General features: G+C 53.7%; 6 protein-coding genes across 6 annotated transcripts; 5 read left to right on the top strand and 1 right to left on the bottom strand.

The window, feature by feature from the left end:
* Nucleotides 1–112: 112 nt before the first annotated feature.
* On the top strand, nt 113–2,860 carry C7974DRAFT_451479 (uncharacterized protein; the record flags this gene model as incomplete). Its single annotated transcript, XM_046145785.1, has 5 exons — nt 113–249; nt 351–503; nt 574–2,470; nt 2,675–2,684; nt 2,826–2,860. The coding sequence occupies 5 exons, from the start codon at nt 113–115 to the stop codon at nt 2,858–2,860; spliced, it is 2,232 nt and encodes a 743-aa protein (XP_045999412.1).
* A 41-nt stretch (nt 2,861–2,901) lies between these two features.
* On the top strand, nt 2,902–4,299 carry C7974DRAFT_391037 (uncharacterized protein). The gene has a single exon (XM_046141534.1). The coding sequence runs from the start codon at nt 3,014–3,016 to the stop codon at nt 4,253–4,255; it is 1,242 nt and encodes a 413-aa protein (XP_045999413.1). The 5' UTR covers nt 2,902–3,013; the 3' UTR covers nt 4,256–4,299.
* Nucleotides 4,300–4,423: 124 nt separating this feature from the next.
* Nucleotides 4,424–6,866, top strand: C7974DRAFT_356392 (alkaline-phosphatase-like protein). The gene is made up of 3 exons (XM_046139593.1): nt 4,424–4,929; nt 4,979–6,251; nt 6,310–6,866. Exons 1-3 carry the CDS (start codon nt 4,534–4,536, stop codon nt 6,762–6,764), a joined length of 2,124 nt encoding a protein of 707 aa, XP_045999414.1. The 5' UTR covers nt 4,424–4,533; the 3' UTR covers nt 6,765–6,866.
* Nucleotides 6,867–7,342: 476 nt separating this feature from the next.
* On the top strand, nt 7,343–12,845 carry C7974DRAFT_156000 (uncharacterized protein). The gene is made up of 5 exons (XM_046135871.1): nt 7,343–7,593; nt 7,702–7,781; nt 7,833–8,545; nt 8,597–11,920; nt 11,969–12,845. The coding sequence occupies exons 1-5, from the start codon at nt 7,475–7,477 to the stop codon at nt 12,530–12,532; spliced, it is 4,800 nt and encodes a 1,599-aa protein (XP_045999415.1). The 5' UTR covers nt 7,343–7,474; the 3' UTR covers nt 12,533–12,845.
* A 1,016-nt stretch (nt 12,846–13,861) lies between these two features.
* C7974DRAFT_391040 (glycoside hydrolase superfamily) lies at nt 13,862–17,574 on the top strand. The gene is made up of 4 exons (XM_046141535.1): nt 13,862–14,535; nt 14,746–14,871; nt 14,926–17,207; nt 17,261–17,574. The coding sequence occupies exons 1-4, from the start codon at nt 14,308–14,310 to the stop codon at nt 17,307–17,309; spliced, it is 2,685 nt and encodes an 894-aa protein (XP_045999416.1). The 5' UTR covers nt 13,862–14,307; the 3' UTR covers nt 17,310–17,574.
* Nucleotides 17,575–25,294, bottom strand: C7974DRAFT_462457 (P-loop containing nucleoside triphosphate hydrolase protein). The gene is made up of 10 exons (XM_046146203.1): nt 25,043–25,294; nt 22,942–24,993; nt 22,529–22,891; nt 21,505–21,723; nt 21,376–21,421; nt 21,270–21,325; nt 20,797–21,223; nt 18,706–20,746; nt 18,068–18,657; nt 17,575–18,015 (listed from the first exon to the last, which is right to left on the bottom strand). Exons 1-10 carry the CDS (start codon nt 25,250–25,252, stop codon nt 17,684–17,686), a joined length of 6,336 nt encoding a protein of 2,111 aa, XP_045999417.1. The 5' UTR covers nt 25,253–25,294; the 3' UTR covers nt 17,575–17,683.
* Nucleotides 25,295–25,303: the final 9 nt, after the last annotated feature.

The raw sequence follows: 25,303 nt of genomic DNA on the forward strand, positions 1-25,303 counted from the left end.
CTCCAGACACAATACTAGGGAGACACGATCACGACTGTGTCTTCTCCCACGTGCCGCCAGGTGGACCTTCCCAGATCCCCATCGCACGACGCCTTCCTTCCCCAAACATAACATGGCGAACGAGGAGCAGCGCAAAGCGTTCGCCGCGTACATGGGCGGCGGCAGCAGCTCGACCGCGAGTGTTGGACAGCAAATACCGCCGTATCCAGGCTCGGTCGCCAACCCTGCCAGCCAGTATCTCTTCAACGTGTAGGTGTCTCTTGTCGGCGCCCGGGCGTTCTCATGCGCACAGCTAATACGTGTTGCAGAAGTTTTGTTGCTTTTTGAAAGTCTGGTGTGGGTTGGAGCAGTCACTCATGTGTGCAGCAGTTCCCGGGCCTGGGTGTCCCGCCAGCAGTGCCTACGCCTCCGCCGGCTGCTGCGAGTTCGGTCGCTTCGTATCAAGGTTTTCAAGGCGGGTTTCAAGGCGGGTTTCCCCCGCAAGCTGCTTTCGGTCAGGCTGGGTATGTTGAGTGACTGCCATCACATTATCGCAGTGTGTATACTTCTTGCGCATCTCACTGACGATCTCAGGTTTCCCCAACGTCTGCCGCCTCTCGGCCAAGGACAAAATCAGAGTCAGGGTCAGCCAGGAAGTACTCAACTAACGCAAGCCTCACCTGGCTACGCTCAGCTGCCGCGCGAATACGCCAGTCAGCCACCGCCGCCGACAGGATACAACACTGGTTGGCAATACACGGACCCAAGGGCACCACTCCCTGCCCGGACAGATCTAGTTAGGGCTACGTCTAGTGTCATGGCTCCTGTCCAGCGCAATGTTTCTACTCAGATGTTCAGAAAGGGAACAGAGGAGTACTTCGCCTATCAGCATCAAGCAGGCGAGGAAGCGCCACTACAAAATGTAGAGCAAACAGTGCCTGTGTTGCTTTGTCACACCTGCAGCGATTGCGGACAAATGCGGTCTGCGGGATTTCATCGGAATCACCCGGTCATACCAGGCAAGCCCATCGTTACTACGCCGTGTAGGAAGTGTAAGAAACGTAGTAGAAACACCCATCGTTCGAGGGCAACCAGCTATGCGAGAGTCAGGACGTGTAGAGCCGAAGAACCGTGTGACTGGCCTAGAGAACCTGTCCACGTTGATATCGACTACAGTGAGCGAAGAGGCCGGCGGAGGGATCGCGATGAGGTATATGCATCTTGGGGGACTGATCACCTTCGACCGCGTATCGTCACGGAAAGCTCAAGCCGCGCCAACCTTGGGCTGCGTTCAGTACAGCGAAGTCCTCCACGCGAGTACACAAGCGCCACTAGAGTGCGGGTTTCTTCGTTCAGTCCTGAACGATCAAGGTATGCAGGTGTCTGGCCACGGCCAGATGTTGTTGGCACAAGACCTTTGAGATCTGATGAGCAATACCATACTTCTGACGAGGTATGGCCGCCACCTGATGTCATCCGTACTCACTCGTATAGGAAGAAGAGTCCACTCCGCGTGAACCCGCGTATCATCGAGCTCTCTCCTTCGCCTCCGCCGCAACGGTCCAGGACTACAAGGGTACACTACCGGCAAGAATCAGAAGAGCGGAGACCTAGAAGCCCTGTGCGGCGCAGCGAGAGTCGCGTTCGTATGCAATCGCATCCTCGCCCCTACAGGACTGTGATACCGGAACGTCGAGTTGTCTCGCATTCGGACGATACTTCAACAAACGATGCTGGCTCAGAGTCAGCCAACCGTGGAATCCTCAAGCCGGCAGATATGACATACGAAACATCGTACAGGCGCAGAACCAACTTGCGCGATAGCCAGCAGAGCACGAATGTCGAGGTTGGAGGACCCCGTGTTCAGTTCGCGACAGAACGGAGAGATGATCCTCTTCCAACTGCGAGGCATGACAATGAAAAACACGAGCGACATCTCCGTTATGAGAGGCGAAGTTATGTCGACGAGCCCGCTTCTCCGCCAATTGATCGCATGGAGAGGCTTCACATTAGGCATTCATCGCCGTCTCCTCAAAGGGCTTTTGATGAGATTCGTGTCGATCGTGCACGTCGCATCTCACCTTCTCCACCTAGACGCTTCGAGGAGGTACACTATCGCCATGTCAGTGTCAGCCCTAAACAGACTCGAGAGCGTGCGCTTCGCCATTCGCCATCACCTCCACCGCATGAGCGATCAGTGCATCCACGATACCGCCACGTTTCTCGTACAAGGATCACTGAGCGTGCTCGGTCCCTCACGCCTCCACCTATCCGAAGGCAAATCACCTCAGAAGATGACATGACTGACTCTGAGGACGAGGGAGACGGGCCACTGGTCGAGGTCAGAAGCTGGAAGGGTATTGATGAGAATGGGCAACCGGCTACTTTTGTTGAAGAAAGACGGAAACCGAGGTTGATCGACCAGGGAAGCATAGGAGGTTCTGAGTTCCGACCGCTGAGTGAGCGGCTGAGCGCGAGGAGCTATCGCGAGGTGTGACGGTGCGGCAGGGGTACTGGTTATAGGGGTGGTATTGCTCAAGAGGTGGCGAGACGAGTCTGCTTCATTTTCAATTCCTTTTAGACTACTACACTCCTTCTATTATCTGTAACATACATCCTCAAGACATGATCTCCTGATCGAGACTTTGAACGCTCCGCTGCTCCTGGTTTTCTGTCTTAGCTACACATATGACAGATCTGGTCTGGTATGTTGTCTATATGTAGGCTTCATGGTGCCATATGCGAATTCTCCGAACAGTTCAAACTGACGCGAGAAATTGCCAGTTATTCATGTAGATAATTAGTGTAATGAGATTCATATATTGTTGAAAGTTGATGTGGTCTAGTCCAAAAGCGGCTAGCTGGTGAGATTACGACTTAGCGTAACGTGAAGGCTGCACTCACCCGTTGAACTTCACTTTACCTCTTAATAATCATCTTGGCGGGTCTCAACATCGAACACTGATATAGAGGCCTCTTCAGTGCATGATGTCGGTCTTGCAAACCCCACGTTCACGCACGCTCGGCACCAACTATGGCCGACGACATCGAAGTCCTTGTACACATCTCAGCATCTACTACACGACAGAACGATGAGCAATTCCGAGCTCTTGCCGATGCATATAACAACTTTAAACCACGTAGGATTCATCGCGATAAATCTGCCAGAAAACGAGTGAAAAAGAGCCACGTAGCAGGATTCCGTGATCAACCCCCTTCCACTACAGCTCAGAGGACCCCGACTTCAGAGGCTCCCGAAGCACCCGTGCCGACGGGCAGCAAAGAATCATACGGCAGCTTCCCGTCCGACCTGTCCTCTGGTGGGCATCATCAGGACCATGGCTCAGTCCCGGACGATTCAATGCGCCCACTCAGCCGCTTGGCTCAACTCGATCGGAGCTATCTAAGTTGGCGCGCACGTGCATCGCCCAGAACCAGTTCCAAGCACGATCAAGGGGAGGTGCAGATCAGTTCGGATGGCCTCGAAGATGCCGACACGGGATTTATCGAGGATTCGCAATCAGCGTTGCTGGCTGTTCAGAGTCAATTGCCGGATACCTTTTCGGCGATTTCTTCCGACACATCTGATGATGAGTATCAAGACGAGCCTGAACGACCTTCGCGCAAGTATAGTCCAGTCGGGAGTCCACCCTGTAGGATAGCTACAGAAGTGACACTGCCGGCTTTGCTGGAGGACCAGGTACAGGCTGAATTAGGAGCAAGCCCGTTAAAAGAAATCGTGGATGTGTCCGTAAGCACCGGCGACGCTTCTGAAAGTTGCGTTGATGCCAGTCTCAATCAATCGGACTTTTCCGATCTTCCAATCGATGCGTTTCCGCCTCCACCAGCCATATCAGTAGCGAGTCATGCAGCTCTGCCTTCACAGATAACAAAACACCTCGCGGCCATCAAGGCCAAGAACCCCAGTCGCTTCAAACCAAAACGGAAACGGAGAACCTTGGAAACCGACGAACGTGGGTATTGGCGTATTGACTGCACAAAATGGCCTCCGAGGATCCAGCAAGACTTCTGGTCGTCGCTTCATGAACACGTGTGCAGCGGGCGGATAGGGTGGGGTGCAACTTTGCATCGGGAAAGTAGCTCCATACATACATTAGGGCTTGTGAGGCTATATTGTTGGGGCGAGCTCATAGAACACATGTGGTTACTTATGTGGATTTGCTCGAAGGGAAAGGTGTCCGACTTTGGATCGAATTGGATTGATGCAGACGGCGTTGTGGTAGTTGAGATGAGTGGTGACAAGAAAGGAATATAATTCAATATACAGTTTATATAGCTTGTAGTATCTATCATTATGCCTTCACGAAACTGTTTCTTAACGACTTACTGCATGTTCCGTTTAGATGCGGTTAGTTGCGAACGGCGACTAGATGTTGGTGATCGACGTCCCTGCATGAAACATGTCGCGCTACAGTATCCGTAGCGCGAATGAGCGAGATCGAGGTGCTCAGCCCTCGACGTGTGAGCGCTCAACGCTGCACAACACCCGTACTTGTCATGGTCAGGTAGCGCAACGACAATCCGAAACTGAAAATGTCGTCAGAGTCACGAGTGGACAACGGCAGAGCTGCTGGCGGCTCGCGCTACGACGACGCCTCTGACAGCGACGACTACGACATCCGACCCTCCGCGGAACTGTCAGACGCGGATCACGATATACTGGAATCTGAGGACGAGCGCGAGCGACTGCTCACACAGAAGGAGGGGATCTCCGGCTTGTTCAGCTCTGCCGTAAAGATTGGGAAGCGCGATGGCGGCAGGAAGAAAGCTGAGATGGTCGAGCGCAAGAGAGGTCTCAACTCAGGGGCCAGCACACCCACGTACGACACAGAGGAGGGAATTGGCGAGTCGAGCTCGAGCTTGTTGCGCACGGGACGGAGCTCTGAGAGTGATGAGCAGCGGTTACTCGCGAGTAGAGTGCAAAAGAAGGTATGGCGTTTCGCGCAGGCTGAGAAGATGCAGCTCACGTTGGATTTAGGCAAAGCGATCGAGGCGATTGCGAAGTGTTTGTATCTACACGTCGATCACAGGTTTCTTCCTCGTACTGCTTGCTTTCATATACCGTCTTTCAAACCCCACAGACAGCCAAATTACAGCAGCATTTATGGCAACTGCTGTCTCGAACGGAACCTCTCTCTTCGCGCCAACAACGATATTGATTTCGCTCGACGGATTTCGCGCCGATTTCCTGTACCGCAACCTCACGCCCACGCTCAACCAGTTTGTAGCTGAAGGCATCTCCCCAAAATACATGCTACCCAGCTTCCCCAGCGTGACGTTCCCAAACCACTACACAATGGCAACTGGAATGTATCCTGAGGCGCATGGGATTGTAAGCAACAGCTTTTGGGATCCGGTGCTTGAGAAAGAGTTCTTCTACACCGATCCTGCGCGCAGTCTCCAGCCATTCTGGTGGGGCGGGGAACCGCTCTGGGTGACAGCAGAGAGGCAGAACGTCAGGACAGCGGTGCACATGTGGCCAGGATCTGAAGCACAAATCGACAACCAACAAATTGCATACGTGGACAAGTACAACGGCTCAGAGGTCCTGGATCGAAAAGTCGAACGCATTATGGATCTACTCGACGTACCTGGTCCCCAAGACATAGGCGCGAAGGCTGACGTCCCTCGTCCGCAACTCATCGCAGCGTATGTACCCAATGTCGATGGCGATGGGCACAGGTATGGGCCGAACAGTACGGAGATTCGTCAAACCATCTCCAGCGCAGACGCTTTGATTGGCGGTATTCTCAAGGGTCTGCAAGAGCGCAACCTCACCGGCATTGTCAATGTTGTTGTCGTCTCTGATCACGGCATGGCCACTACCGATGTATCCCGTATGATCCAGCTAGAGGACCTTGTCGATCCCGCCGAGCTCTCACACATTGATGGCTGGCCGTTGTATGGCCTCAGACTCAAAGACCCCAATAATCTTCAGCCACTGTACGAGAAGATCAAGCGCGAACACGGGGACAACCCAAACATCGAGATATATCTACGCGAAAACATGCCTGAGCGCTACCACTTTTCGCAGAACGACCGCATAGCTCCACTCTGGATCATACCAAAAGCAGGCTGGGCGATCGTTGCGAAAAGCGAATTCGACGTTGAAGAGGGCAAGAAAAATGGCGAGGTATATCATCCGCGCGGTCTGCACGGCTATGATCACGAACACCCTCTTATGAGGGCCATTTTTGTTGCTCGTGGCCCAGCGTTCCCTCACACACCAGGGAGTCGCATGGAACCTTTTCGTAAGTTCAAGGCTTCACCATAAATATATCCAGGGACATGGTGCTGACAGTCTGACAGAAAATATCGAGTTGTACAACATCATTTGCGATTCCATTGGCTTGACTCCGGCACCCAACAATGGCACGATGCGTCTCCCTCTGAAGCCGGTCGGCCTCCACGACGACGAAGATGACATGCCCAACGAAACGCCTTCTGACCCTGTCGGTATTCACTCGTTGGTCTCCGCGCCCACTCCTGCAGCGACCGTATCTGCAGTCATGTCCTCATCATCCAGCCTTGCTGCTTCGTCATCAGGGATTGAGGGAACGACTGCTTCGCTAGAAGCAAGTGTGTCCACATCAACTGAGACAAGTACAACAACCAGTGCACCGCCTGCGACGAGCAGTAAGCCGCCACATAAGCATTGGTGGGATTGGCTCACGGATAAGGCTGATGAGATTGAAAGTTGGGTTGATGATTTTGTGCACAAGCATGATCCTCTCAAGGATGACAAAGTCAAACAGGACGAATAGTGATAGGCTCAATTAACTACAGTTTGAGGTTTTTATGTGGAGGCTTGTATAGACATAGGAGTTTTTGTAATATTGATACCCAGCTTCTTCACAGATGAACGTTTCCTCCTCACGACCTGCCTGAATCCTGCACCAGTGCTTTTTTGGTGTAATAAAATCATAGTCATTGGTGGCCTGGTGCGACTGCACGATTCAGGCCTAATTGAAACGCGACTTCAGACTTCCCGTGGCCTGTGGGACCAAATTCAGCACGCAACGCGCACTCAAGGCCGTCATCGGGAAAATGACGCGCTCTCCTCGGCAAGTCAGTGGCCGACATGGCCACAGTAGGATTAGCGTCGGCGCGGATTAACTTGTGAGCATCTTGGTCAAGCTCTCACCACGGCAGTCAACAGCCTCGACGACACGAAGAGTCGCTCTAGGGTCGCAATACATGGCGACATAATTCCACGGCGCAGGCCCTTCTTTTCCTGGCGTTTTAACCGCCAAAACCCAAGACCAACACCAGCTCGAGCTGGACTGCTCCTCTTCCCTCCAGCAGCTGCACCCACAGCCACCACCTAGCAGCCACCGCGCAAACACAGGGTTCCAGCACCTGGCTTGGACTCTAGTCGAGCCTTGTACAATCTCAAGACCGCTCTTCGGCCGCGTACGCGTCGATTCGGTGTCTTCGCTGCATCCCCTACCGCCACAGAATCGCAAACGCCGAGATGAATCCAGCACATCGCGAAGGATGGCCTTCGTCGCAGGTACCGGCGCCTGGGCAGACACCGCAACAACAAGCGGAGCAGAACCAGAGACAGCCTGCGCGTCCGCTGGATTCCTACGGGTACGTTAGCCCCGCTCGTGGACCTGTCGCGCCAGATCTCAGGGATCCAGCCGCCATCAGGCGATCGCACGCTGTAGACGTGGGAACTGACAAGCACCTTCACAACAGGCCAAACAACCCAAACGCGCAAGCTCCCACACACGCGTCACCTGCGCAAGCCCCAGGGCCTGTGCTCCCGCCCCCCTCTAGTACGTCTCCCAGCAACAGCGGGGTTACAAACGCAACTGACCCCAACTTAGACAAGCCATTCTACTCATCGAACGCGGCTGCGGCCCACAATCAAAACCTGCCGCCGCTTCCTGGCTTGTCGGGTCAGCCTCCACACTCGTCGCCCCACCAATCTGCGCAAAGAGCGCCTTCAACAGAGGCAGGACCGGTCGCGCAAGGACACCAGATGCCACAGGGTCCACCGTACTCCCTACCGGGCATCTCCCAGACTTTGCAGCAGCAACAAGGCACACTACAAGAACAGGCCAACGCAGAAAGGGAACGAGAGCTGCGCGAACGCGAAACACGAGAGCGCGAGATAATGGAGTCGCACGCGGCCCAGCATGCTGCGCAGCAGGAAGAACATGCAAAGCGCGAGGCTGAGCAACGCGATCGAGAGATGCACGAGCGTCAGCAGCGCGAACAAGCTGCGCTCCAAAACCACTCTGCGCCAATCCAGATCCACCAGCCCGTTGCTGTAGCCCCATCGACACGAACAGTGCTTGGACCGAACGGTCTGCTCGGTCAGTCAAGTTCATTGGTAGGAGCAAACCCACTGGCTGGCCAGACAGGAGGGCCAAACGCTGCGGGCCCTCTCTACGGCAATGCGCCTGCTCAGCACGACCAGACCACGCCGCGCATGCAGCACGCTGTGCAAGCGCCAACACAGGCTCAGATGCTGATGCCATTTACTGGCCCACCTGGTGCCATGGGCATGGGTCAGGGTCAACAACCAATCCTCAATGTAAGTGGTCCAAGGCCTGCTTGTTTGGGAACCCCACTAAATCTGCTTTAGGACGCTCTAAGCTACCTTGACCAAGTCAAAGTCCAATTCGCCGATCATCCCGATGTCTACAACCGCTTCTTGGATATCATGAAGGATTTCAAGAGCGGTGCTATTGACACCCCTGGTGTCATTGAACGCGTTTCCACACTCTTCGCCGGCAATCCGAACTTGATTCAAGGCTTCAACACATTCCTGCCTCCGGGATACAAGATTGAATGTGGAACAAATGGAGATCCAAATGCGATCAGGGTTACCACACCCATGGGCACAATGGTCTCGACTATGCCTGCTCCAAGGCCTCTGTCACCCCCACGTAGCGCAGCCACAAACGGCGGCGTCGCAACTCAACAAGAGGCTGCATTCTATGAAACAACTCAAGGACGACCCTGGCCCCAGCAACAGAGGGCACCAGAGCACGCTGAGTCGCTGTTCTCGCCGAACAACCGTAATCTTGTTCAGCAACTGTATGGCGCACAGCAAGGGCAGCAAGGACCTGCACCGCATTCACCAGAGGCGACTACGCGCCCACACCCAGATGCTGCTGCCTCGGCGGCCGCACTTGCACACCAACAGGAACAGCAGGGCGTCTCTCAGCTTCAGAACGCAGTGTCTGCAGCTACCGGACGTTCTATGCTTGCATTGAGCGGCGACGCATCTGCTGCTCTGCCTGTGCAGGCACTGAATGGCGCGGTCCAGGTTGCTCAGATGGGTGGCCCTGGCGCTGAGAAGCGTGGTCCAGTCGAGTTCAATCATGCCATCAGCTACGTCAACAAGATCAAGAACCGCTTCGCGTCACAACCTGATATCTACAAGCAGTTCCTGGAGATTCTCCAGACATATCAGCGGGAGTCGAAACCCATTCAGGATGTCTATGCCCAAGTCACCGGATTGTTCAACGCTGCTCCTGATCTACTGGAAGACTTCAAGCAGTTCTTACCGGAATCAGCCGCTCAGCATAGAGCACAGCAGCAAGCCGCGAGGCATGCTGAAGATGCGGTTATGCTGAGCAATGTTCGTGGCGACGCTGCTGGGTATGGTCAGACGCCAAACCTTCAGCAAACCCCACGCGCAGATCAATCACGACTGCCTCCCATGGGCAACTTTGCTCCTACACCTACTGCGAACCGTGACAACAAGCGAAAACGTGACCGACAAGGGCCAGTGGCAGCGCCCATGCCCACACCAATGGCTCAGGAACCAACGATGTCGAACGTTCGTGGCGGCACCTTGGGACCGAGCGCTGCAAACAAGCGCGCCAAAACTGGCCATGCCGCGAAGCAGACCGTACCTGAAGGTCCTCCGGTCTCGCCAACTCTCACGCCAGCACTGCCGGAGCCCATCCCGCCAACAACTACAACCACACCAAGTCAGGATGAGCTTGCTTTCTTCGACCGTGTGAAGAAGTTCATTGGCAACAAGAACACAATGAATGAGTTCTTGAAGCTGTGCAACCTTTACTCACAGGACCTGATTGACAAAACGCTCCTTCTCTATCGCGCACAGTCCTTCATTGGGGGCAACCCAGAACTGTTTGCTTGGTTCAAGAAGTACATGGGTGAAGACGACGATCAACAGAAGACTCGTCCCAAGACTGTCAACTCTCGGGTGTCACTTTCAAACTGCCGTAGTCTTGGGCCTAGCTACCGTCTGCTGCCAAAGCGCGAGCGTGAGCGGGTGTGCAGCGGCCGTGATGAGCTATGCAAGTCCGTCCTGAACGACGAGTGGGCTTCTCATCCAACGTGGGCCTCCGAAGACTCCGGGTTTATCGCTCATCGCAAGAATCAATTTGAAGAAGGTCTTCACAGGATCGAAGAAGAGCGTCACGACTATGACTTCAACATCGAGGCTTGCAGTCGCACCATTCAGCAACTAGAGCCAATTGCGAACCAGTTGCTGACTATGAAGCAAGAGGACCGTACCAACTTCGTGCTTCCAGCCGGCCTTGGAGGACAGAGCGAGACTATCTACAAGCGCGTCATTATGAAGATCTACGGCCGCGACAGGGGCAAGGACGTCATCAAAGAACTGTTTGCCATGCCCTGGAGCGTAGTACCAGTCTTGCTGCACCGCCTGAAATGCAAGCTGGAAGACTGGAAAGCTGCTCAGCGTGAATGGGAAAGGGTCTGGCGCGATCAGACGCAGAAGATTTTCTGGAAGTCTTTGGATCATCAGAGTCTATCTGTGAAGCAGGCCGACAAGCGTCAATTCCAGCCCAAGTCTTTGACCAACGAGGTCCTCGTCCGTTACGAGGAGCAGAAGCGTCTGCGACAAGTCCAGGAGATTCCCCAGACTGAGTACCAGTTCGCTTTCTCATTCAAGGACGAAGAGGTTCTCTTTGACGTCGCTCGCCTGATGATCACGTTCGCGGATAACAACAGCGGCACTGAATACGCCAAGGTGGTTCCATTCATCAAGGAGTTTGTGCCTCTATTCTTCGGTCTTGACCAAGCCAAATTCGAGCAGCGTGTCCAGACATCAGGCCGCGAGACACCCAACGAGTCCGGCGATGACACACCAAGCCCTGACGACGATCTTGGCCAGCGATCGCAAAAACCGAAGAAGGGTGACTTGCGACGTGACGTACTCGATCCACGTGGCAAGTCCCGCAAAGACAAAGATGATAGCCTTGCGTCAGCAAGCCGGGATACAACTCCAGAGATCGCTTCAGGTGTCGAAGACGAGGCTGCCGCGGATAGCTCCAACTCCAATGGCCGTGACGAGCAAGCTGCGGGTAGCTGGGTGGAGTACTCAGCACAGCCTGCAGCTCTTGATGACAAGGAAATCGAGCACGACGAGCCATACAGACGTATTGAATACAACATGTATGCCAATGCGTCTATCTACTGCTTCTTCCGAATGTTCGTTTACCTATACGAGCGATTGCTGAAGCTCAAGGAGAGCGAGGACAATGTCCGCAAGGTCGTCAGTCGCGCAATGGAACCTAAGGCGGCCCGACAACTCAAGATGCTGGACAAGCAGCCGGATGATTTCTTTAAGGATACGTCTTCGTCTGCGAGTTTCTATCAGCAAGTGCTGGAGATGTTTCAAGACCAGATCCTCGGTGAAGTTGATATGGGTTTCATCGAAGAGACATTGCGACGGTATTACTTGCAGATCGGCTGGCAGATGTATAGCTTCGACAGGCTCATCAACTCACTCGTCCGTTTTGCTCTTGTCGTAGTCAGCTCTGACAGCAAGGACAAGAGCATTGACATCTACAACCTGTTCAGGAAGGACCGAGTCAATGACACCACGTCGCACAAGAACGAGATTAGCTACAGGAAGGCAGTCGAGAAGTATGCAAAGGACGCTGACACCTATCGCATCACATACGTAAGTCACCCCAACTTTGGCTCTCGGTATAGACTAACCCCTTGCCAGGATCCTGCGAAGACAGAAGCTACTGTTCGCCTTTTCAAGAAGGACGATCCCACATTCGACTCAAGCGCACTGGACCGAACCAGGCGTTGGCGCGCATACCTCGCTTCTTTCCAAGCTGTAGAGCCCACCGAAGAGGTGGACCACGCAAAGGTCCAATATCCTTACCTCAAGAAACGCCTTTCCAAGGTGGAAGACCTTCCCCAGCAGGATGATCGTCTTGATGTTGTGAAACACAGCGATAAGATTACGGTCTCAATCAGCCCACAAACCTACAACATCACGTTCATCAACAGCGAGCCCTTCGGTACCGGCGGCGTTCAGTATTTCACGCTTCCGGACACCGTCCGTGCAGGCATCAGCGAGAGCACATCGCAACCGAATGAGCAGTTCAAGGCCCTTAACGACACAAGGCGTGAGCGAGCTCAAGAGAAGCTTGTGCGCAACAACACTTGGATGAGGGATCTCAGCCGTGACGAGGTTGACTCCAAGAAGATTGTCTTCAAGAAGGGAATTGACGATGCCCAGCAATCAGGGGAGGAGGACGTTGAGATGGCAGAGGGATAATTTGATTTCAGGAATACGGCGTCTGGCGAATTGCACATCTCGAACACGAAACACATAACGAGGATGGGTGGTTTATGCTTGCTTACTGGCTTGTGGACAGTTGTATACCTGAGTGTATGGGCTAAGCGTTGGAGCGTGCATGTGAGACTGCGCAACGCAGTCGTGGCGTTTGGTTTGATAACCAACTTTATATCCATATCATGATTCGTGTTCTTCCGCGTAAACGAGACTGCCCTATCACTCTTGAACCCAAGTCCTGTCATCTGCAAGCTTGCTGACGAAGACTCAAGAATTCTTCGATGGACACTCGGCACCCTCTTCCTGCTCACCGTGTCCGACTGATCATCCGTAACCAGGGGACCCACCTTAACCACCGGCACAAGTAGAGGATACAACGACCGCCGTTCATCTCAGCGTCAAGCTCGCTTGCTCAGGTCGTCGCTTGTTCGTGATTTCGATCCTCCCCCGCACACTATCTTAAGCAGATTAAGCTATCAAAACTTCATTTGCATCAAGTACTCCTTGTCTCGAGCTGCAACACGGAAGAGTTCCGGCGCGATTGAAGCGGTGATCGCCCTTGTCGAAAGTTTCTGGTCATCTGCGTGATCTGCTGAATACTTTGAGGATGATAATTGTCCCAGCAAGTTCCATCTGGGCAGGCATCATGCTCGAAAGTGGATGGGTTCGGAGTAGCGGTGCGAGATCTGTACAGGCCCCCGGGACTCAATATGCGCCTGCTTCATCTCTTCTCAACAGAGTTGCGGTGAAGTCGTTCACATGCCATCGTTAGAATCATCATCCCTGGAGCGTAGGTGTGAATTGTATGAATCAACAATGAGAGCTGCACAGACGCCCGCGTATATGCAGATGCGACGATCTGTCTCAACGCACGTGTCTGGGGAAAAGGTGGCCGTAGCTGGCGGGCCGGCGGAGCTCACCAACCGGTCGCTCGGGCCTGCTTCCGCTGTCGTTCCCGCTCCTTCCGACGCCAACAAGGCCCGCACAACCTCTCAAAACAGTTTCTCCACCACTCGACCGTTCAAGTCGAGTTCCGGAAGCCTTCCATAGTAGGCCCGGAGCAGCCACGCCCGGTCCGCACTCCAGGACCGCCGTCGCCGCTTTGTTAATGTCGAATCACAGACATGGCTGCTTACCACAACGGCAAGCAGCTGGCATGCAACGGTTGCAATGACTGCCTCAATATGCACTCATCCAGTGCTTCTCTTTCAAGCTATCGCAGTGGACCTGGTCGGCTGTTCATTACTCTTCCCCATCGTGATTCGGACAAGCTTTCTGCGTCGAACACGCGCATGTTACGCTTGCAATTGCCACAGTCAAGCCCTGGCGCGCTTGGATCTAGATCGAAATCGCTCGAGAGCCTCCTTCAGCTGCAGATGAATTCCGTCGCGCTTTAACTTCGGTTCATTACTGTCCCGTCGACCAATAGTACCTAAGGAGTAGATCTGAGACGAGCATGCGTGCCGCAACTAGGTACAAGCCCTGTGCTCAATACACCCGGATATTCTACGTGCTTTCCTCTGGGTCCATGCGATGAGTGGTCTATGCTTTGATACTCGAGCGCTCAGAGTACTAAAAGATGACCATTCACTGGCATTGGATCCCACGCTTGTAAAGTCACTCGTTTTCCTGCCACCCCACCTTCAGGTCACGTATTTAGGGTTCGAGGTCACAGCGACCTGTCGACACCGGCGTGACACGCGGCTCTTCCTTCGAATCCTCCGACTTTCTCGAACGAGTAACGAGGCTGATTCGCTATGACTACCATGCATTTGGGCACCCTTAGCCCCACAGAAGACGACAATAAGACCATTGATTTCAAACAAGCAACTTTTGAAGTCACTCCCGTCAATACTGTCACTCCATCACTTACGCCCACGGCAACACCTGAGAGAGACGCCATGACAGGAAAGAAGCTATACTCGCTGGAGAAGCCAGATGACAGGGCAAAGGAGCTGGCCTCCAAGTTGACACTGGAAGAGCAGGTATGTCAAGGCCCGTGTAACGAAGAGCAACCTATGCACAGTCGTCAACATCTTCGCATCAGAGCTAGTTACTCGTGTATCCAGTCTCGTCTATCTACCGTTATGACAAATGGTTTTCGTCGCTCGACCTCATCTGACCGGCGGCGTTCTGTTGGTGCATTTATAGGCGACGTTACAACATCCTTCATTACCATATGCTAACCACTATAGATATCGTTATTGGCCGGAGTAGACTTCTGGCGGACGATGCCTATCCCTGACAAGGGAATACCGTCTATAAAAACAACGGATGGTCCCAACGGCGCTCGAGGAGAGTTCTTTACAAATGGCACGCCCGTGAGTTTGCGAGACAGTATCAAGCTGCATGTTGTCCGATGACTGACTGTGTAGGCGGCACTGTTCCCATGTGGAATCTCCATGGCCTCGACATGGAACGTGGGCATGATGGAGGAGATTGGACGGCACTTGGGAGAGGAGTGCAAAGCTCGCGGCGCAGATGTTCTGCTTGCACCTACAGTCTGCATGCATCGCTCCCCACTAGGTGGACGTAATTTCGAGTCCTACTCCGAAGATCCATTCCTCACGGGAAAGCTTGCTGCCTCGTATGTGCGTGGCCTACAAAGCAAAGGTATCGCCGCAACCATCAAACACTTTGTCGGTAACGAGCAGGAGACTGAACGCCAGGCCTACGACGCTGTCATCGCAGAACGACCGCTCCGTGAAATTTATCTCAAGCCATTTGAGATTGCTGTCCGTGATGCCTCACCATGGGCTCTCATGAGCTCTTACAACCTGGTCAATGGTGTTCATGCTGATGAGAACGAACACACAATAAAACACATCCTACGCGGCGAGTGGGGATGGAACGGAGCCATTATCTCTGACTGGACCGGTACATATGCTACAGCACCTTCGATAAAAGCTGGCGTGGACATTGAGATGCCCGGACCCTCGAAATGGCGAAAGATTGAACAGGTCAAAGAAGCGCTTGACAATGGCGAAATAGAAAAGGAAGACATCGAGGCATCTGCTGCACGGGTCCTCTACCTTGTGGATCGTACGAAGGGGTTGAGCAACACAACTCCTGAAGCTCCCGAACAATCCATTGACAATGTCGAGACACGGAACCTCATTCTCCAAGCTGGTGTCGAAGGACTGACGCTTTTGAAAAACGAGAACAACGTCCTACCCATCAAGAACGCGAAAAAGATTGCGCTCATAGGGCCAAATGTCAAGCGAGCAATCGTGAGCGGTGGTGGTAGCGCAGGCCTCAACCCCTACTACCGAACCAGTCCGTGGGATGGAATGCGCAATCGTTTTGACGGAGAGCTCACGTTTGCACAGGGCTGTGATAGTGCAAAGTGGCTGCCACTCGCTACACCATACTGCACATCCCCAGACGGTCAGCAAGGTGTACGACTTGAGTACTACCGTGGAGACAGATTCAAGGGCGAGCCAGCCGTTGTTCAACACAAGGTCAGCACGGATCTATGGCTGTGGGATTCTGCACCGATGGAACTCTTACCAGCATTCTCATTCAAGGTCAAATCAACTCTAACCCCTAAGACGACCGGTAACCACAGCTTCAGCTTCGCCTCTGTGGGACCTGGACGCATGTTTCTTGATGGCGAGCTTTTCATCGACAACTGGGACTGGACCGAGGAGGGAGAGGCTATGTTCTCTGCATCTCAAGACGTCCTCAAATCTATTCGTCTCACTGCCAACAAGCCTGTCGAGATACTGATCGAGTCAACCAGCGAAGTCCGTCCAGCTTCAAAGGTTTCTATCATTGGCCGTCGTTACGACTATGGTGGTTGCCGCATCGGTTACCAAGAAGAAGACGCCATCGACCGTCTCCAGGAGGCTGCCGACATCGCACGCGATGCAGACATTGCAATCCTCGTTGTCGGTCTCGATGCCGAGTGGGAGTCTGAAGGGTACGATCGCCAGACGATGGACCTTCCCAAGGACGGCAGCCAGGACCGTCTCATCGAAGCGGTGATTGCAGCAAACCCGCGCACCGTCGTTGTGAACCAATCCGGAACGCCCATCTCAATGCCATGGGTGAATCGCGCTCCTGCAATCCTACAAGCGTGGTACCAAGGCCAAGAAGCCGGTAATGCGCTCGCAGATGTGCTCCTGGGTAACGCATCGCCCAGCGGCAAGCTGCCTACAACATTTCCCGTGCGTATCGAGGACAACCCGGCGTACCACAACTGGCCGGGCGAGAACCTCACAACCGTGTACGGCGAGGGCATCTACGTCGGCTACCGCCACTATGAGCGCTCAAAGATCGCACCGCTCTTCCCCTTCGGCCACGGCTTGACTTACACCACCTTCGCTCACGGCACGCCTACACTGTCTACCACCGTGCTCACCGAAACCGGACACATCACGCTTAGCGTCCCCGTGACCAACACCGGCAGTGTAGCTGCGCACGAAATCGTGCAAGCCTACGTCAAGGACGTCAAGAGCAGCCTGCCACGCCCGGACAAGGAACTACAGGCCTTCGGGAAGGTCTTCCTACAGCCCGGCGAGACCAAGACGGTGGATATGAAGCTCGACAAGTACAGCGTGGGATACTTTGACACGAGCCTTGGGCAGACGGGCGCGTGGATTGCAGAGGAGGGCTTCTTTGAGGTCCTCGTTGGCGCGAGTAGCGCGGATATCAGGTACGTACCCTTCCAGGCTTCACTTTCGCGCGCAAAAACTGACTATTGTGCAGGGGTAGAATCAGCTTTGAAGTCAAGGAAAGCTTCCAGTGGATTTTCTAAGCGGAGGGAGGGGGCATTTCATCTAGAGATCGGGGGCACCGCGGAAGGAGCCCTTCTGGGTAGATTCTCGTGGGAGTGCATATGGCCCATTTGGGCCGTTGAAAGGAATTTTAGTATTTCCTAGTCGTGTTTGCTTGCTGCGTTCAGTCAGGCCGAAACACAGTGAGCGTTCGTAACGATGAATTGCAATTTCATATCTTCGTTGTCATAGGCTGATGGTCAGTCCATCGAAGTCACGCGTCACTCGTATCAATCAATATGTATAACTCCAAGTCTAAGTAGCTTTTTGCTTTACTGGTTCAAAATTCAGTACCATCCACATCGGTCTCTACGTATATACCCACGACACTACTCAATCAGCAACCGACAAACCTCTACCAATCCTCATCTCCTTTCCTCCCCTGCATAGCTTGTGATCTTAGCCTCAAAGCCTCTGCTAACCCACCCGCAATGCTTCCACTGCTATCTCGTGCCCCCGTCTCGCTCGCACTCCCCGAATACCCACTATCTCTACTATCGGGAGCGGGTTTGCGCGCCGCGGGACGCTTGGCCGGTGGTGCAGGCGGCTTCGGCTTGCCATTCGCGGGGCGTGCGGGTGGCGCAGGCGGAGGCGGTGGGGGTGCAGTCTTGACGATGTGCTCTTCGAGGTAGGCGCTGGGTGCCCAACCTGAAGCAGACTTGTCGAGGCGGGAAGCTAGCCACCAGCCTAGAGGTTGATTAGCACGACACTGGAAAGGTGGGGAAATGCGGGGACGAACCGTTGTTTTCCTTCTGCGTCACGAGGATGATTTCATCCTTGCGCAGACTTAGCTCACCAGCTGACTGCCCAGCAAAGTCGTAGAGAGCTTTAAATGTGGGTTCTTTAGGTGCAGCATGCGCAGCGGGCGGCGGTGGAGGTGGGGGTGGTGCTCGTGATGCTGACGATGATCTTGAGTGGTTTGCTGATCCATTGAGGGCTGCCACAGGCTGTGGTACTGGTCGAAGCTGGGGTGTGGATGCAGCAGGCGCTGCAGCAGGTACGGGTCGCGATTGTACCGGAGCTGGCATGGGAGCAGGAGGTATTGCTCGTGACTGAGCGGCGGCAGGAGCGGGCACAGGTCGCGGCTGCGCAGGACGGCTGGCGAGCTTTGACGGGCCTCCTCCTGGACCACCGGGCCGCAGAAGCTTTCCCTTGGTGATAGGCTTGGCAGCAACTTGTTTGCCCTTCGGAGTAGGTTTTGAGACAGAATTTGGGGGTTCGCCCTGTCCTGTATGGACTGTACCACTCTTGTACGTATCAATTCGCGCACCCGGATCTTTCACGACTTTCACCGATGCAGGCTTGCCAGGCTTCTTGTTGTAATTGATCCTGCTATTAGTCAGTGTGGTTCTAATGACCGAGCGTCAATCGACTTACGTGTCAGCGATTTGAAGATTCAATGACCCTCGCAAGACGTTCGTTAATTGTGTGAAGAATTCCGTCTTGAATACGCAGTTCACAAGCGGATCTGGCTCGTTCGGTGAGCTGGCACCAATCGAAAACCAGTCATCCTGCAACTTGGACGCGCTGACGAACTTGATAGCGCCGACAGGTATCGTTCTCTCGGCCTGAATCTGGACCTGCCCGTTGACCAGCACTTGCTTTACAATGTACACATTCCGCTTGGTCAGAATGAGCATGCGTCCTTCCGGCTTACTCGAACGACCTAGCTTAGACACTAGGGTCTCTGCTCTACACGAGAATGGCACCTCCTCATTGCTGGAGATTCCGATAGCTTGTGCGATTACTTCGCCTGGACCGCCTCGGTTTGCGATACCAAGATAGTCACCCATAAACCTTCGGGATCCTACCAAGCTGTATCTTCGCCTCTCTCTTCGGCCTGCAAGTACCTTGTGGCCTTGATCACGCCACTCAATAAACTCCTTGCCGCCGTTCAGCTTGCGCCAGAAGCGCTGGATCCGTGTGGCGCACTCGATACGATAGCTCAGGTAATTTCTCCAGGCTCGCTGGATGCGAATGGCCATATTGTGCCAGTAACGATCGCGCATCGTCTCCAGTGCAAATAGTGTCTCTGGAGTCTTGATAAAGACCTTCGTTACGCCCATCTGGAATTCCTCGGCTGGAATATTGGTGTCCTTCAAGATCTGCTTAGCACCGGCTTCATAACTTCCGGTCCATGTGTACTCTCCAGCGTACGAGCACTTGGGTGACAGCAAGAAGAATCGTTCCACAAACTTGTCAAAAGTCTGACGAGATGCAAATCCAGCTCGGCGAATCCGGACATTCTCTTGCAGGCCAAGATATTTGACCTGATGTAGTACATTTGCTTCATTGAACTCTTTTGGCGACTTGTTCTCGTTGGGCTTGATAGTACGGATGTATGATGGTCGGGCTTGCATGAGTGTTGTCACGAGATCATTCGCTGATACTTTGATCTTATCTCCAGCCGTGGGTGGTCGTCGTCTGTTGTCCTGATCGACTTGGTTCGGGAAGAGTGTATGAACAAATGGGTTGGCACTTTGTCCCAACAGATTAAGCAAGTCCTTCAAAAGCTGATCCTTGTTCTTGTCAGTCATGCCTTCCACAGCATATGCTACCTCTCCGGCATAGTGTTTGATGATAAACTGTCCTTGGCGGGGCGAGAAATTAGGATTCGATGAGAGTGCGTTGAGTCGCTGCACAAAGGTCTGATCTGCGGCTCCAGGGTCGGCGTGAGCTGTGGCGCAAGCATCGTTGAGCGCTGCGAAAACACCGGGTGGTCGCTTTTCTTCAATCAGCTCGCACACAACCTTATTGTCAAAGTATTTGATCGGTGTCCACTTGATCTGTTCCCGCTCGTACTCTTCTTGTTCAGCCTTCAACGTCAATTGAATAAAAATCTGTTGGAGCTTCTCATTGACGTAGTTGATGCACAGCTGCTCGAAACTGTTCTTCTCGAAAATCTCGAATCCGTAAATGTCCAGGATACCAATGGAGTAGGCTGAGGTGCTTCGCGCCTTCAGCGACAGGTTTACGCGCTCAACAATCCAATCGAAAAGGTTGAAGTAAATTGCTTTGGCCAGGCCGTCTCGCACCGATGAAGCCTGAGCCGGGTTCAGAGGCACATCGTAGACAGAACCTCTTCGTCCACCACGACTCGTCTCCATAATTCGGATGGTGAGAGCCTTGTTGACGTGCGCAGAATCGACCTCTAAGAGATACGCCACGAAATCGACTACAGACTGATCTGCGATGGTGGCGTTGCCTTGATCGTCTTCGATGAACGATACGTTTCCGAGCCACAAGATTGCAGATAACATCCGGAAAATGTTGTCCTGCTCGGCCTGCTGTAGACCAATGACCTTCATGGCGTTCAGTGTGTCCTGGAATTCGGCATTATCGTCGATGTTTGGTACATCGTAGCATTTCGACCGGCTTGTATAGAGGTACGATTGCGGTTGCTGCAGTCCAAATGTTTCTAGAATTGTCAGTATTCCTTTTTCCGCTTCCAATTTCTTTGTAGCTAACCTCTGTATTGGGGCGAGGCTGCTTTCGCGAACTGGTAAAAGATGTGGAAGTTGCGCTCATTCGTGATCTGGCCGACCACGCGCGACTTCTCGAGTAGGTAATTGTTGATGTTTGCTCCTACGGGCTCGCCCTGTGCGTTGAAGTGAATTTCAAGATACTTTCCGAATCGTGATGAGTTGTTGTTCCTCAGTGTCTTCGCATTTCCAAAGGACTCGAGCAGTGGATTTGTGGCCAGCACCATGTCCATCATCTCCTGAATGCCCGAGCCCTTGCCACCAGAGACTTTTGCAATGTACTGCATGAGTCGCTTCGCGGCTTCTGTCTTTCCTGCTCCAGATTCACCAGAGATGATGACACACTGATTCTCTTTGTAGGCATTCATGTTGTAGTATGTCGATTCGGCAATTGCGAAGACGTGCGGCGGTACCTAGTCGCGTCAGATACGAGCATGGATGTGGGACTGACTACCATACCTCCAGTCTGTTCTTGCCCTTGTAGCTTTCCAGGACTTGTTCGGTATAGATACCCACTGCCAATTGTTAGCACATCTCCTTTGAAGACCCTCGCGCTCCCACATACAGTCTCGAAACGGGTTCACAGATACCAGAACGTGTCCAATGTATGTCTGCGCCTCCGTCAGTTACTGTCATCTCGGTCTGGCGCGTTGCATTGACGTAGCGCGGGGCTGGCGGGGGCAGGTCGACGCACATAGATCTCGCCATTCTCGAAGCGCTTCTTTAGGTTGTCGTTGATAGCCTCGTTCGAGATCTTGCTGATCAGCGTCAGATCTGAGACTCCAACCTCCTTCTTCTTGGTCGTCTCGAAGACAGCCTTGGTCGCGAATTGGGACTGCGGCTGCCCAGGACGAGCAGCGCCGCCAGCGGCGGCAGCATCCTTCTTGCGCCCGGCGCGCTTAGATACAGCACCCTACAATATCCTCGTCAGCATCTGCAGAGTCGTGGTGGCGGGTGTGGGCGGGTGTACCATGGCTGATGCCCGACCGCAACCTCCGGAGTGTTAGGTGGTCGCCCGTTTGGCGTGTCGTGTGCGCTGCTGCACTCGATTCACAGCAGGTAGAGGCGCAGTGTGTGGAATCGATCAGGGTGTGCAGGCGCAATGTGTGAGAAGAGAAGGAGCGGCCTTCAGCGAAAGTGTGGTGAGTAAGATTAGTGGGCAGCGTTCCCTACGCCTCAGCAATCCTACCGACGATGTCACAGCCCACGTCGGCCGTATCGGATGTTGCAGCGAGTACGGCAGCCCGCACAGCCACACCCTGTTACGTGCAGTTACACAAGTGACGCGCAAGCCGTTCCGCCGCCGCACAACTCACTCCTCTGCATTCACAGTCTGCCAAGGATCCCTTCTGCAAAGACTCATTGTTAATGACGCGGCCCACCACTAGTCAGGCAGCAACAAAAGAGCATTCAAGCACTAGACAGTGGTGGTCATGAATGACTTTGCTGTTCGCGTTGCAAACGCTATGCTACAAAATGCGCCGATCCAGCCTGGAGGCATGCAAGACTTTATGAACGAGGGTTCGAATGAAAAGCGAACACAGACTCCCACAACATCGTCGACGAAGACGGATACGCCACGGAATATGCCAATGCCGAAAGTAAGAATGTCCAAAATACCCAAAACGCCAACGCTTGTCAAATCGAGAAACAAAAGCGCAAGGCTTAAAATTGAAAAGGAAAGGTCATGAGAAAACATCGCCACCAGAACGACCGACACTCGCCCAATCCAGTCGCTTGGTCTCCTCGAGCTGCGGTCCGGTCCACGAGTACTCCTTAGGTTCGATAAGGCGACCGAGGCCCCCTTCTCGCACCCATTCTTCAACGACCGCGTAGATGAACTCGATTTTCTCTCGAAGGTGGTTGCCTTGAGTGACTTCCTTGTAACCGTCTGCCTTGTCTGCCGAACCATATAATAGTTGCTGAAGAGACCCCTTTAGGGTCTCACGCGCCCTGACGTGTCTCCAAGGTACATTGCCCGTCGCCTCAAGTAGAGCGGTTGCTTCGTATGGAAGGCACAGGAAACTGGCATATCCTCCGTCCGACGACAATACAAGCTTTGTGTGGTCTGGGAAGTTGAACTAAGAAAAAGTTAGTCGGGCCCAAATGTCTTCGTTGCCACTGAACATACTTGAAAAGAACCATCGTCAAACCCCCAGATACCAACATTGCCAAGGCGCTGATAGAACTTGACGAAGTTTGATTGTTTTGGACCTTCCTTTACGACCAACTCCTCATCACCGAAAGTCGCGCACATGTACTTCCCAAATTTGTGCCATACAGTTCGAATCTCTTCGGTTCGTCGGCGATCTTGAATCTCGATTTGGCAGAGTCCCCGGTCCTTCTTGACAGTTGTGTAATAGTCGAGGGGAACGCTCTTCGCGGCCTCGCGATTCCTGCCGTTCTTCTTCAAGTGGTTATATCCGTCGATAGCGATTGCAGCCGTGACCGGATTCTGCTCGTTGCCCGTGAGTAGGGTTCCGATGCTACCATCATCCAAGACGTAGCCAACTCCATATCTACGCGAGTAGTCGACCCATTTTGTCACAAACGGCAACTTGGGAGGATGCTCTCTCCTTGATTTTGAGGGTTTCTTCTCAAGAGCTCGGGCGAGATTGTCTCGAAATGTGTATAGACGCGCCAAAACTGTGACTGGATCGGTAGCAGATATTTCGGCACCGACGGCGCGAAATCTCGACTCGCTTCGGATAGATGTTGAAAGTTTTGTGCTTCGTGTCGATATCCCGAACTGGGGCGCAGGTTCTGGGTTCTCCGTCACTTTCACGGTTGTCCTGATCGGGCGCAGTGGCGGGAGATCAGGGAGTCCGGTCTCCGTCTCTTGCAACATTTTTTTCGTCCCTTCCCTTGCAGCACGGGCTCGTGTCGTTGGTCTTGTCTCTCTTGGTACGTGCAATGGTGCTGGCGCAGGCGCCGTGGCTTCACTTGAAGGTGCAGAGCTCGAGACCTTGCGAACCGCACGTAACCTTGTGGGTTGCTTGTCTAATATCCTTTTAGCTGGCTCTGGCTCCGTCGATGCCATCTGCTCCTTTGCCGTCACTGGCTCATTCTCTTTCAACGCCGGTGGTCGCATCGCTTTTCGAACGCGAGGCAGACGTCCGTTGAAACGGTCGTTCCCAGATGTCTCTATCAACGCCTGACCTTCTTGTGAGGACTCTTTCTCTTCTGAGATCTCGCTCAACCCTCCAGGCGCAGCTTGATGAGGCCATTGCACCCGTGCAGGAAAAGGCACGTATACAACATCCTTGCTGAAAGGTATGTTGGGTTGCTTGCCAGCCTCAATTTCTTTCTGGCAATCACGAGCGACTGTCTTGTTCCTTCTGCTTCCGTATGCGCCGAATGCTTTCCCCGACTCGTACTCGCCAACGGCTGAGGCCTTGCACAGCGTCCACCATTCCTCAGTGTAGCCTCGCCTTATGATTGAAGCCGAAGGTGCGCGCTCCTTAGGCCATCTCGGAATCTTCGAAGTGCATCCGCTGTCTAGCTCCAAAGGAATCATTCCCAGTTTGAAGAACGGGTGTGCTACGATTTGGTCCGGTGTGGGTCGATCGTCCTCGTGTACAAGCAGTAGTGATACGATATCGCGCAAGTCATTTGTGATTTCGTTTGCGCACTTTGTTGGGTCCGGCCAGGAGTATTCTCGCGCCTTCAATTTGCGATAAATGTCTTCGCGCTTCGCTGCGTGGAAAGGCGCTCGACCAACAGCAAGCGTGTACATCATGATGCCAATCGCCCACAGGTCGACCTTCTCATCGTGGCCTTTGCCGGTCTTTTCGAGAACCTCGGGGGCAAGGTAGTTCGGCGTACCGCACATGGTCGTTCGCCGGATCGCGCCGTAATCGTTCTGGGAGAGGAGTAAGGCAGCAAGACCGAAGTCGCCGACCTTGACGTTCATATCCTTGTCAAGGAAGAGGTTACCGGTCTTGAGGTCGCGGTGCACGATGTTGCGCTGATGCAGGTATTTGATGGCCCCGCATGTCTGGACCATAAATCTGCGAATCTCGGGCATGGTGAAATACTTGCGCTTCTTGATGGCGTCGGCAAGGGAGCCGTTCTCGCATAGCTCCAGGACGACATAGGTGCTCGAGTAAAACGAGAAGGCACGGTAGAACTCGACGATGTTCGGATGGGCCAGCTTCGAGTGGATTTGCAGCTCAGTCACAAACTGCGACGCGTCAGCATGGATGGGTCGTGCATAGGCGCAGTCCGCGCACCTTTTGTGCCAGTTTGGGCGGCTCCATTTTTGATCTAACAATCTTCAAAGCGACTGTACTGCTGCCCAGGTGATCGTGGCCCAGCAGCTTTGCGCGGTGGCAGATGGCGAACCCGCCTTTCCCGAGCTGTGGCCCAGTTTCATATTGCAGGCCTTCGGGATCGTGCACCACCTCTGGTGGTGGCTCGGCGTGGACGGATGGGGCAGACATTCCAAGGGTGGGCGGTCGAATGTCGAATGCCGTGGAGGCGTGGACGCTGGT

The sequence above is a fragment of the Boeremia exigua genome, assembly GCF_020726555.1.
Source record: "Boeremia exigua strain MPI-SDFR-AT-0100 chromosome Unknown C7974scaffold_4, whole genome shotgun sequence".
In the NCBI taxonomy this organism is placed as follows: Eukaryota; Fungi; Ascomycota; class Dothideomycetes; order Pleosporales; family Didymellaceae; genus Boeremia; species Boeremia exigua.

Bases quoted from the DNA above. Each gene is read 5' to 3' on its own strand.
- C7974DRAFT_391037 (XM_046141534.1), top strand. From the start codon at position 3,014: ATGGCCGACGACATCGAAGTCCTTGTACACATCTCAGCATCTACTACA.
- C7974DRAFT_356392 (XM_046139593.1), top strand. From the start codon at position 4,534: ATGTCGTCAGAGTCACGAGTGGACAACGGCAGAGCTGCTGGCGGCTCG. The intron at 4,930-4,978 runs GTATGGCGTTTC...CGTTGGATTTAG, and splicing joins CGAGTAGAGTGCAAAAGAAG to GCAAAGCGATCGAGGCGATT. The intron at 6,252-6,309 runs GTAAGTTCAAGG...ACAGTCTGACAG, and splicing joins GAGTCGCATGGAACCTTTTC to AAAATATCGAGTTGTACAAC.
- C7974DRAFT_156000 (XM_046135871.1), top strand. From the start codon at position 7,475: ATGAATCCAGCACATCGCGAAGGATGGCCTTCGTCGCAGGTACCGGCG. The intron at 7,782-7,832 runs GTACGTCTCCCA...ACCCCAACTTAG, and splicing joins TGTGCTCCCGCCCCCCTCTA to ACAAGCCATTCTACTCATCG. The intron at 11,921-11,968 runs GTAAGTCACCCC...ACCCCTTGCCAG, and splicing joins ACACCTATCGCATCACATAC to GATCCTGCGAAGACAGAAGC.
- C7974DRAFT_391040 (XM_046141535.1), top strand. From the start codon at position 14,308: ATGACTACCATGCATTTGGGCACCCTTAGCCCCACAGAAGACGACAAT. The intron at 14,872-14,925 runs GTGAGTTTGCGA...CTGACTGTGTAG, and splicing joins TCTTTACAAATGGCACGCCC to GCGGCACTGTTCCCATGTGG. The intron at 17,208-17,260 runs GTACGTACCCTT...ACTATTGTGCAG, and splicing joins GCGAGTAGCGCGGATATCAG to GGGTAGAATCAGCTTTGAAG.
- C7974DRAFT_462457 (XM_046146203.1), bottom strand. From the start codon at position 25,252: ATGTCTGCCCCATCCGTCCACGCCGAGCCACCACCAGAGGTGGTGCAC. The intron at 21,224-21,269 runs GTATGGTAGTCA...TGACGCGACTAG, and splicing joins AGGGCAAGAACAGACTGGAG to GTACCGCCGCACGTCTTCGC. The intron at 20,747-20,796 runs GTTAGCTACAAA...TGACAATTCTAG, and splicing joins AGCCTCGCCCCAATACAGAG to AAACATTTGGACTGCAGCAA.